Below are 12,419 nucleotides of genomic sequence, written 5' to 3' on the forward strand. Positions count from 1 at the left end.
ATAGATGTGTCGGGTGACCAGCTTCCTAGCTTGAATGAGAGTATCAATCACACTCTCAAAAAACCCTCTCCAGGCTAAGACTAAGCGTTCAATCTCAACGCAGTCAGCCTCAGAGAATCTAGATTTTGATGCACAAAGGGGCCCTGTACTAGCAGATCCCTGCGACAGGGCAACCTCCATGGAGGAGACGATGACATCCCCACCAGATCTGCAAACCACATCCTCTGCGGCCACGATGGAGCAATCAGAATAGTAAATGCTTGCCTCTGCTTGATGGTAATGTTGTCCGACTGGAATCTGATGAACCAGGAGGGGCCTAGCCCTCAGAGCGTTGAAGATCTCTCGAAGTTCCAGGATGTTGATCGGAAGAAGCGACTCCTCCCGATTCCACCTGCCCTGTGCCTTCCTGGCACCCCAAACAGCTCCCCATCCTGAGAGGCTCGCGTCCGTGGTCACAATCTCACAGGATGGTCTCAGGAAGGGTGTCCCCTGGGACAGCTGATCTGGACAGAGCCACCAAGAGAGGGATTCCCTCAACCGGCTGTCCAGAGAAATCTGTTGGGATAAATCCGAGTGATCGCCGTTCCATTGCCTCAGCATGCACAACTGAAGAGCTCTGAGATGGAACCTGGCGAATGGAATGACATCTATACGGGATACCATGAGCCCAATCACCTCCATACACCGGGCCACAGATGGCCTTGAGGAGGTCTGAAGGGCAAGACAGCTGGAGGCCATTTCGCAACGTCTCTGGTCTGTCAGAAATATCTTCATGGATATGGAGTCTATTATCGTGCCCAGGAACTCCACTCTGGTACTGGGAACTAGAGAACTCTTTCCTGAGTTTATCTGCCATCCATGGGATCGAAGAAGAAGTAGAAGAGCTCTTGAATGGTACTCTGCCAGCCGGCAGGACGGAGCCTGGACCAGGATGTTGTCCAGATAAGGAGCTACTGCAATACCTCTGGTTCTCGCCACCGCGAGCAAAGCTCCCAGAACCTTCGTAAAGACTCTTGGAGCAGTAGCCAGACCGAAGAGGAGAGCTACAAACTGGAAGTGTTGGTCCAGAAAAGTGAATCTTAGGAACTTGAAGTGATCCTTGTGTATTGGCACTTGAAGGTAAGCATCCTTCAAGTCTATCGTAGTCATGAACTGACCCTCTTGAACTAAGGGCAGAATAGACCTTATCGTCTCCATCTTGAATGATGGGACTCACAGAAACTTGTTTAAACACTTTAGGTCTAGAATCGGGCGAAACATGCCCTCCTTCTTTGGGACCACGAAAAAGTTTGAATAGTACCCAAGACCTCTTTCTGCTAGAGGCACCAGTACAATTTGAGAGTCAGGAACCAGGAACAATTTTTTAAACGAAGAAGGAGAGAAAGATGATCCAAGTCTCTCCCATTCATTCTTAATAATATTCGCCATCTTTCCAAGAACAGGGAAAGACTGGGGCACTACCCTGTCCTCATAAACTTTATCAAGCTTAGGAATAGAAGGTTCCTCAGGTAACTTTGGTTCCGGAACCTCTAGAGTAGCCAACCCTTTTTTTAAATAAAAAGCGTAAGTGCTCCATTCTAAACCTAAAGTCTGGTTCCTCCGCAGCCAAAGGTTTAGAGGCCACAGATTCTGACCCAGTAGATGACTCCTGGGAAGGATAGCAATGTTTAACCTTTTGCTTGTGCTTAGCAGGACGAAGTAAAGCACTTAAGGCCGCAGACACCGCCGTTTGAAACTGATCAGCAAAATCAGGCGACCACAGGTCCCCTCCCGCAGGAGGATTAGAAGTGCACTGGGGAGCTGCATGTGTAATCGGAGATGATTGTAGGGAACGCACCTCGCGGGATGGAGACCCCTCAGAGGTGGACGGCTCAGTAGTACTAAACATCTTGTTCTTTCTAGATGTCACTATTTTATCAAAGCATGTGGAACATAGTTGAGCAGGTGGGTATACCAAGACCTCCTCACAATAAACACAGGCATTAGATTTAGGCAAAGAGGGAGTACCCTCTAACGCATCAGAGTCCTCCATAGCTTAGAGAAAAAAAGTGCCAAACTAAATAGGCTGCGCAGAGAATAAAAATTAAAGACCCGACTGTTCGCACACTTTTAGAGCCACATCTCACACATGTCGCAGAAAAAAACACAATAAGCAATCATGTATAAATCCCCCCCTGTTCAATAATCCCCTTCCGGAGATATTAACCCTTGATTCTATATAGATAAAAGGAGTCACACTGTGACCCTGTCTTCTTGCATTATCATACATGTATAAAAAAATAAGACGATCTTACCAGAATCTATGCCGTGGAACAGGAACAGGGCCTTTCAAGTTTGACAGTGTTGTAGCATCGCTCCTGACATGGACTTGAGTGGAAAAAAGCAGGCAGTGAAACTCGTCAACACTGATTGCTTAAGGAGCTGTTAATACGAGTCAGGATGGTTTCGCAGAAAGACTCTCCCTGCATCTCCAGACCCTAACATTTGTCAATGCTCTCACTGGTTGACAAGACTACTTAAAACTCCAGTCCCATTCCGAAGAGTAGTACCCTCCATAAGAGACTACTCCGAATCTTCTGACACTTCTCTGCCATCCTCCTGTGACGAAAGGCAAAGAATGACTGGAGGATGAGGGGAGTGTGGGAGGTATTTAAGCCTTTGGCTGGGGTGTCTTTGCCTCCTCCTGGTAGCCAGGTTCTGTATTTCCCACAAGTAATGAATGAAGCCGTGGACTCTCCTTGTATTAAGATGGAAAATAAGAATTCACAAAAACAGCTTAAAATATTATTGATAAGGAAAAATGTATTCATTTAAAAAGAGAAACCTTTACAAGGTTATAACTCTACCACTGCCCCAAGAGCTGTATTACTATGAGGACACTAGGATCTTTAAAAAAACGCATTATTAAAGATATCTGAATGAAATAAAAACGGTTCTACCAGGAATACTTAAAACAAATCACATTTGCCAAGTCCTATAAAAACCAAACAATTCACTCTGTCAGGGTGGTTAGTGAAAAACTTTGAAATTTCCATAAAGAAACTCCACTGCTTTCTCATGCCAGAGAAAGAGGCGGAGTTACAACACTGATCCACAAGAATATAAAATGGCGCCACTCCGCTTCTATGAAAATGGAGGCGGGACCAAGACAAACGGCATGGAGGTGAAGCGCAGTTCTATTACACTGCGCTTCATCCTGCTGCTTGAACAAGTATGTAAAATTGTGAACAGGGCAATAAAAAACACCGTTCCACTTTTTTCAAAAAGCAGAGGAAGGTACCCCCCACTCGCCTCATAGGAATGGCGCTAACAGAGAAAAAGCCACATTTAGCAATGTAAATAAAGTTCAAATGAACGGTCTTGCCATATTCCACTTAAAATGATTCAGAGTGAGGATTATAATTAATACTGAGCCCCCTAAAAATAGAGTTAACTCCTTACTTGCCTTGAAGGAGATTAACCCCTAAGTCTCCAATCACATGCATGAAGTGCCTGCCCACTGCCAGAATTATCCTGTAAAAAGAATGGTGTGTCCCATATAAATGCAGGGCGTTCTTAACCCCTTCAGTGCCAGCCTCCTAGCCCCAGAAGACAAAAAGGCACTTTCCTGTACCTCTAGCTGTTCGGCAGGAGGACAACTCACACAGTATGGATGGACGCCACTCCTTACAGAGACCTGTGGAAAATAGAACAGAGTAAACTTACTCAGGCTTTCTATACCAGGGCAGCAACATGCTAGGAAAACGCAGTGAAGCCCACTTCACAAGTTCCTAACTGCTTTAAAGCCACCACTGCCCTACTGAAGAGACTAACGTGGAGTATGGCTATACCCAATCCAGAGAAGAAAGATCAGAGTAAACCTACTCTGGCTTTCAAAATAATAAAATCTTGATTGAAGTGAAGAAAATCCGATTTCTTCAGACACCAAAACTTCACCTCCTCCTTGCACCGAAGGAAAATAAAATGACTGGGGATTGTGGGAAGGGAAGTGACATTTAACAGCTTTGCTGTGGTGCTCTTTGCCTTCTCCTGCTGGCCAGGAGTGATATTCCCAACAGTTATTGATGATTCCATTGACTCACCATATCTTAGGAAATAAATGACATGCACCCATTTGTAAGAGCATCACCCTACAAACCTACGTGCTTAACCTCTGTAAAGGGGTTAAGACACATAGTTAAAGTACTTTCAGGAGCCGCAGAGAACTGTTGGTTCAGAGCAGCTGGGTCGTGCCACTAGCTCTGCCGATTGGGTCAGCTGCAGTTTCCGCTTATGACCAGCAGTTCTCTGCAGCTCCTGAGCAATACTTTAAACATGTATTATAAAGTAAAAAAATAAAATTACTTTGCTACAAACTAAGGAAAAAAAACTGAGCAGATCATCTATGTATGGAACACAGAAGAATTTTATTGTGTATTTAAGAAATACTACAAAAGTTAGAAAAGTTTTGCTGACTGTAGTCGTCCATCGTTCTCTGCATGTTCCAACTTCTAACCCAGCAGATCAACACAAAACTAGGATTTATAGATATATAATTTATACAAAATACAATATGATTCCTCTCTCGTACAGACAAATATATCACAGGTTTGACACAGAGACAGGTAAGGCCATAACGTGGGAGGAAACCCGCAGGCTTCCAACAGCAACATCACAATATTTAATATATTAACGATTAGTCATTTAGTTTAAAAAGTACAAGCACGGAAGAGTGGCGGAGTCCTGCAGTCTGTGCTGAAGAGGGAACAAAACAATTAGGGGGAGCAAGGCTTGGGGTCATTTAAGGCAGTGGACTCCAAACATGTAAATTTCACACAGCTAAGATTTCAAAGCAGAATTTGAGCCATTAGCCACAAAGGGTAAATCTGAGGGTATTTTTTGGCAGAAACCAGCTTATAGAACATATGATGTGTCAATGCTCTGTAAAGACACAAAGCATGTGCAGCAATGGCACTGAGAATTATGCTGCTGTACGCTAATGACAGAGAAACAAGGGTGAGATTTCACTTTCATCATACAGTTTGAAATGGGGAGGCTGGTGAAACAAGATATTGGGGAAATTGTACAATTGTTAAAACTTTGAATCTGTGTATGTTTATGCACTAATTGGGCACACACACACACACACACATACATATATATATATATATATATATATATATATATATATATACTGTATATATACATACACACACACACACATGTTGACTAAAACATTGATATATATATGTACATAATAATAATTATGTGTGCGTATATATATATATATATATATAATTATATGTATATATACATATATATATATATATATATACACACATATATATAAATATATATATAATATATATCAATAATGGTCTCCAGCACTCAAAGGGTCAATTCAGGCAATTTATTCACATAAACAAGCAACAATTTGGGGTCACAGCCCCTTATTCATGCATGAATAAGGGTCTGTGACCCCAAAACGATATATTTTGATTGTTGGGGGACCTGGCAGTGTCCTCAGGTCTTACGTGCACTCCTCCAGTATTGTGCTGTTATCTTCTTCTTTACCTTTGATATATATATAATATGTGTGTGTATATATATATATATATATATATACACACAGTATATACACATATACATATATATCTCTCAATATATAATTATATGTATATATATAATTATATGTATATATATATATATATATATATATATATATATATACTGTATATATAATATATATGTGTGTATATGCATGTATTCCCACACGCACTGTATATAAAAACAGTCTGAGGCTCAACGGCAGTATAAGAATGTCTATGTACATATGCAAATATATGTATATAGGTAATTCTCCCTGGTGATCATTTATTTATATATATATATATATATATATATATATATATATATATATATATATATATATATATATATATATATATAAAATCATACATTTAATGCTCATACAGTTAACAGCCCTTATCTGCATTTATTTGGATTGGAGCCCCTTAGTGAGAAGGTGAAGAACTTTTGCTTTTTGCAACAGAGAAATTACAAGGGTCCCTTTGCACTCTCTATCTCACTCGGAATATATATATAAATAAATGTGTGCGTATATATATATATATATATATATATATATATATATATATATACATATATCTATAGAAGTTTGTGTAATATACACAATTTCTGTTTTCCCCTATTCACCAGTCTCAGAAGGCTTTGGTGCAAACTGGGCTATGCCCACAGTGGTTAGGAGGGGGGCAACTGCACAAAAAGCCCCTGGGAGTCACTCCTTGCCAGCTTTGTTGGAGGCTCCAGGGAATCCGCCCCAAGTGGGTTGGAGGAATCGCTGGTGTTCAGTGGCAGCTCATGGGTCAGATCATCATCACTCTCATCATCCTCCTCCTCTTCCTCATCTAGTGAACACAAAGAAAGTTAATATACATTATTACACACATAAGTACACACCAGCATGACATATATAAGAAACACACAAACCTTTATCTGGGTCCAATGGATGTAAAGAGCTTGCCGTATTTGCAAACTACAAAAGAAGAGGTTTATGATCAGTAATGTAGAGAGTTAATGTGTGTGAGTGTCAGGAAACAGGAACTCACACTCAGGCATGTATTTAATCACTGAAACCTATTATACTGAGCCTATACTATGGGCTAGATTACAAGTGAGGTGCAAACGGTATTGCGCAAGTGATATCTTTACACAAGCCTTTTTCATTGCATATTACAAGTTGAGGGAAATTGCGACTGCGCTATTGCCATTTACGCTTCAATCCTTACCACGATCTCAGAGCTGTGGTTAACTGTTTGTTTTTTTACATATCTGGTGCTCTACTCAAGAGAATGAAATAGGTAAAGAAGAGGGATTATGGAAATATGTTAGGAATAAGGGAGCAGAAGATTGTTGGCACCACAAATTGTATGTTCTAGAACCACCCCTGCTCACTTCGCTCAATCCCCATTTAGTTAAAAAGTATTTTGTTAATATATGCGCAACAAAGCATTGTACTGCATATATAATAAAATGTTTGATTCAAATCTGTCACTTAGATAGCAATATATGCAGGGTCTGATCTAACCAATCATTGCATACATGAAGTATGTGCCCTAAAATTATGATTACCTGATAATTTTCTTTTCTTCTGACGGGAAGAGTCCACTGCTGCATTCATTACTTTTGGGAATTCAGAACCTGGCCACCAGGAGGAGGCAAAGACACCCCAGCCAAAGGCTTAAATACCTCCCCCACTTACCTCATCCCCCAGTCATTCTGCCAAGGGAACAAGGAACAGTAGGAGAAATATCAGGTTGAAAAAAGTGCTAGAAGAGGAAACTAAAACAGAGCCACCACATCGATAAAAGCGGGCGGAGAGCTGTGGACTCTTCCCGTCAGAAGAAAATTATCAGGTAAGCATAATTTAAGTTTTTCTTCTTAAACGGGAAGAGTCCACAGCTGCATTCATTACTTTTGGGAAAACAATACCCAAGCTATAGAGGACACTGAATGCAAACAAAGGGCAGGTACAGAAGGTGGCTCCTTCGAAGGGCACCACAGCCTGAAATTACCAATAAAAAACTGAAAAAATAACTGCCCATCAGTTAAACAACCGGCATGCCGTGCTGGAGACCACTCAAAATCCTTAGATTCCACTGAGCACAATGCCTCCGAGGAGCCAAGTCCCACAAGGCTCCCAAATCGCACAAACTTATCCAAAGGAAAGGCACCTCCACCTACCCCCGAAGGGGAGAACGGAGTACCCAAAAGGAGATCCAAAGGACCAATGGAATAGGATAAGAACCCCAAGACAAGCGAAACAAAGGTGGTTACAGGACAACCACCCAAGGAAAAGAACTCTCTATGAAGTCCATCTTCCAAGAGACACTCCCAACCTAAGAGAGAGAGCGATCACGAGGAAGAACAAAAACCCAACCTCAGATCCTCTGACAACACCATATAACTAATGGTGCTCCAAGGAAGCCACAAGCTCCCCACTGAACCCTAGTCTAGCAGACACTACTACAACTAGTCACATATAGGCAGGAAAACCATATCAGGACCGAAGGAAAACCCGGAGCCCACCACCAGGATGGAAAACCAACTGTCCCAAAGGAATAAAAGAGCTCTCTGTGAAACACAGAACACAACTGACAGAACTCGCGAGTTCCAGCCCCAGGGCAGCAAAGCTGACCCTAAGTCATCATGGGACCCCATCCTACAGAGAGTGACAATTTACGACAGAACTCTCGCCAGGATTCTGGCCCCCAGAAACATCCAACACCAGCAACAATGCAACCAGTGGAGGAAGGAATAGCCGTGAACCCCCTCCCAGGGAGGATAAAAGGGTCAAGAGCAAGTACACTGTCAGACCCAAGAGAGCCGACAGATCTCCGACCTCCCCTCCAAGGAACGGACCCAACCCACAAAAAAGGGGGCTGGTAACGTCCGCCTCAAGAGCGAGCGGAGGTCCTAAGAGGAACTAACCCATTGGAGAACCACTCTGACCATTCACCAGCAAATGCCACTATAGAAAACTTGCAAGCACACATACCAAGTGCAAGTAGCTGCAGCTGGATTCAAACTGCAAACCTTCCGCTTGCTAGGTAGCAAAAGCTAACCATCAGGCTACTACAGCCGGCTCTACATGCTTGTGTTCCTCTAGACAAGGAACACTCCCAAAAGGAAGATAGGGCACAGACGTACCAGAGCCAACCCTCCTGACATCCCCCACACAAGGAGGGAAGACAGAATCCTCGAACGAGAATATAAGGACCCACAGGGTTTCCATGGAAACTGAATACTTCCAGATCCTCCCCAAAAGAACAAAGGCCAAGAGGATCGCTTCCCCAGCCATAGATAAGGTGCAGAGAGCAAAGAGAATGGTAAAACACTACCATTGAGTAAGAAACCCAACGGTCAGTTGAGACAAACAACCTCGAGCCCACCTTACAGTAAAAGTTGCCCCTGGCGACAACCACAGATCCACATGAAGGGCAATAAACTAACCCTCAGGCCGATACCAAATATCCCATGAGAGATAAAAAACAACCCACCTAAGGGAAAGCGGACATTCTAAACCCTAAGGATTGAAACTGAACCACCCAGGACCGAGTGCAGCGACTCGGACCCCAAAATGTCAGACAAGAGACATAGCCCTAGGCCAGACCCCCCAAACCCTGGGACAGGCTGAATTTCCAGAGGAACCACCGAGTTGCCTCATACGGAGGACATTCTAGGTAGCCACACCCCAATGGCCCTGAACATTGGACGCTCGCAAGAGACCTCCAATATCATAGACGACATCTAGACAAGCCTCAGAGATGGCAATTCCCACCCGTAGGTGGAGCAGAACCCCAGAGACCAAGGGCTCCTAGAGGATCTAGAGCAACACTCCAAGTCCAAGGACCCCGGAGTTTACCAGGAGACAGGGCTTTATATAATGGAGACATAGCCCATAGCGGGATTCAACAAACAACCTAAACCATGTGGGCACTAGGCGACCCACTAGGCTATACCGGTGAGCGTAACACGCGCCGTAGATGGAAGTCAAAGATCCTCACAGGATCAGCCTCCCAGAAAACCCTGTACCAGGAATAACAAAAACCTCCAAGACCCACGAGGAGTTGTAGATGGATCCTCACATAAGGGGTGGCAGAGGACCTATACAATCCCTCCGGCACTCCGTTCAACGAGGACAAGGAGCAGGTTGATGTATAAGAAACGAAAATACCTCCTCAAGTAATGGATAAATAAAAATAAAACGAACACTCCAACAAGTGAACGACTACACACCCAACAGGATAACCAGCACTCCGGCACCACGTGGGTGACATGAACCCTAAAGAACAGCAGCTAGCGCCCGACCAGTACCTGCCTGGTAAAAGGAACACCTGCACTGTCCTAAGGTCCAAGAAAAACCTTCCACTTGCTAGGTAGCAAAAGCTAACCATCAGGCTACTACAGACGGCTCTACGTGCTTGTGTTCCTCTAGACCAGTGATTTTTAACCTTTTCTTTGCTGTGGCACACTTTTTTACATTAAAAAATCCTGTGGCACACCACCATCCCAAAATTTTAAAAAAATCACACATTGTAGCCTAATACAGCATATATATATATACACATACACACAAACACACACATACTGTATGTATTGTGCTGTTATGCCATGCCTCCTACAAACTACCCCTGCACTGGGAGTAAAAAACAAGCAAAGTTTAAAAAATATGTCACACTGTTGTCAGTCTGCCGTGGCACACCTGAGGATCTCTCACGGCACACTAGTGTGCCACGGCACACTGGTTGAAAAACACTGCTCTAGACAAGGAACACTCCCAAAAGGAAGATAGGGCACAGACATACCAGAGCCAGCCCCCCTGACACCCCCCACACAAGGAGGGAAGAAAGAATCCTCGAACGAGAATATAAGGACCCACAGGGTCTCCATGGAAACTGAATACTTCCAGATCCTCCCCAAAAGAACAAAGGCCAAGGGGATCGCTTCCCCAGCCGTAGATAAGGTGCAGAGAGCAAAGAGAATGGTAAAACACTACCATTGAGTAAGAGACCCAACAATCAGTACTACCCTCTTAGTTGAGACAAACAACCTCGAGCCCACATTAATGTAAAAGTTGCCCCTGGCAACAACCACAAATCCACCTGAAGGGCAGTAAACTAACCCTCAGGCCGATACCAAATCTCTCATGAGAGATAAGAAACAACCCACCTAAGGGAAAACGGACATGCTAACCCTAAGGATTGAAGCTGAACCGCCCAGGACCGAGTGCAGCGACTCAGACCCCAAAATCTCAGACCCCCCGAAACCCAGGACAGGCTGAATTTCCTGAGGAACCACCGAGTTGCCTCATATGGAGAAGGGCATTCTAGGTAGCCACACCCCAATGGCCCTGAACATTGGACGCTCGCAAGAGACCTCCAATATCATAGACTACATCTAGACAAGCCTCAGAGATGGCAATTCACACCCGTAGGTGGAGCAGAACCCCAGAGACCAAGAGCTCCTAGAGGATCTAGAGCAACACTCCAAGTCCAAGGACCCCAGAGTTTACCAGGAGCCAGGGCTTCATATAATGGAGACATACCCCATAGCGGGATTCAACACACAACCTAAACCATGTGGGCACTAGGCGACCCACTAGGCTATACCGGCGAGTCTAACACGCCCCAAGATGGAAGTCGAAGATCCTCACAGGATCAGCCTCCCAGAAAACCCTGTACTAGGAATAACATACTGCAACAATGTAGCATGAAACACAGCACTCACTGCACAGCCAGGAACAGGTTCACCAAACCCAGCATCAGTATGAAGAAAACAGAAATGTTCCAGCTGGTGCAAAAAAGACCTTTTATTGTGCAAACAGGGATACGATAAAGCAATGTTTCAGGCCCACAATTGGCCCTTTCTCAGAGAAAGGGCCAATTGTGGGCCTGAAACGTTGCTTTATCGTATCCCTGTTTGCACAATAAAAGGTCTTTCTTTCATGTAATTAGCAAGAGTCCATGAGCTAGTGACGTATGGGATATACATTCCTACCAGGAGGGGCAAAGTTTCCCAAACCTTAAAATGCCTATAAATACACCCCTCACCACACCCACAAATCAGTTTTACAAACTTTGCCTCCTATGGAGGTGGTGAAGTAAGTTTGTGCTAGATTCTACGTTGATATGCGCTCCGCAGCAGGTTGGAGCCCGGTTTTCCTCTCAGCGGGCAGTGAATGTCAGAGGGATGTGAGGAGAGTATTGCCTATTTGAATGCAATGATCTCCTTCTACGGGGTCTATTTCATAGGTTCTTTGTTATCGGTCGTAGAGATTCATCTCTTACCTCCCTTTTCAGATCGACGATATACTCTTATATATATACCATTACCTCTGCTGATTTTCGTTTCAGTACTGGTTTGGCTTTCTACAACATGTAGATGAGTGTCCTGGGGTAAGTAAGTAAGCTTATTTTCTGTGACACTCTAAGCTATGGTTAGGCACTTTTTTATAAAGTTCTAAATATATGTATTCAAACATTTATTTGCCTTGACTCAGGATGTTCAACATTCCTTATTTTCAGACAGTCAGTTTCATATTTGGGATAATGCATTTGAATCAATCATTTTTTCTTACCTTAAAAAATTTGACTTTTTCCCTGTGGGCTGTTAGGCTCGCGGGGGCTGAAAATGCTTCATTTTATTGCGTCATTCTTTGCGCGGACTTTTTTGGCGCAAAATTTTTTTTCTGTTTCCGGCGTCATACGTGTCGCCGGAAGTTGCGTCATTTTTTGACGTTTTTTTTGCGTCAAAAGTGTCGGCGTTCCGGATGTGGCGTCATTTTTGGCGCCAAAAGCATTTAGGCGCCAAATAATGTGGGCGTCTTATTTGGCGCTAAAAAATATGGGCGTCATTTT

General features: G+C 43.6%; 1 protein-coding gene across 2 annotated transcripts in view; it reads right to left on the bottom strand.

The window, feature by feature from the left end:
• Window positions 1-4,387: 4,387 nt before the first annotated feature.
• RFX1 (regulatory factor X1) overlaps window positions 4,388-12,419 on the bottom strand; it is a 183,939-nt gene continuing 175,907 nt past the window's right edge. For both annotated transcript variants that reach the window (XM_053718169.1, XM_053718170.1), the window contains 2 exons: window positions 6,490-6,535; window positions 4,388-6,407 (listed from right to left, as the gene is read on the bottom strand). In XM_053718169.1, coding sequence (XP_053574144.1) covers window positions 6,241-6,407; window positions 6,490-6,535 — 213 coding nt within the window. In that variant the 3' untranslated portion in view covers window positions 4,388-6,240. The remainder of the gene's footprint in view (window positions 6,408-6,489; window positions 6,536-12,419) is intronic.

The sequence above is a fragment of the Bombina bombina genome, chromosome 6, assembly GCF_027579735.1.
Source record: "Bombina bombina isolate aBomBom1 chromosome 6, aBomBom1.pri, whole genome shotgun sequence".
NCBI lineage: Eukaryota > Metazoa > Chordata > Amphibia > Anura > Bombinatoridae > Bombina > Bombina bombina.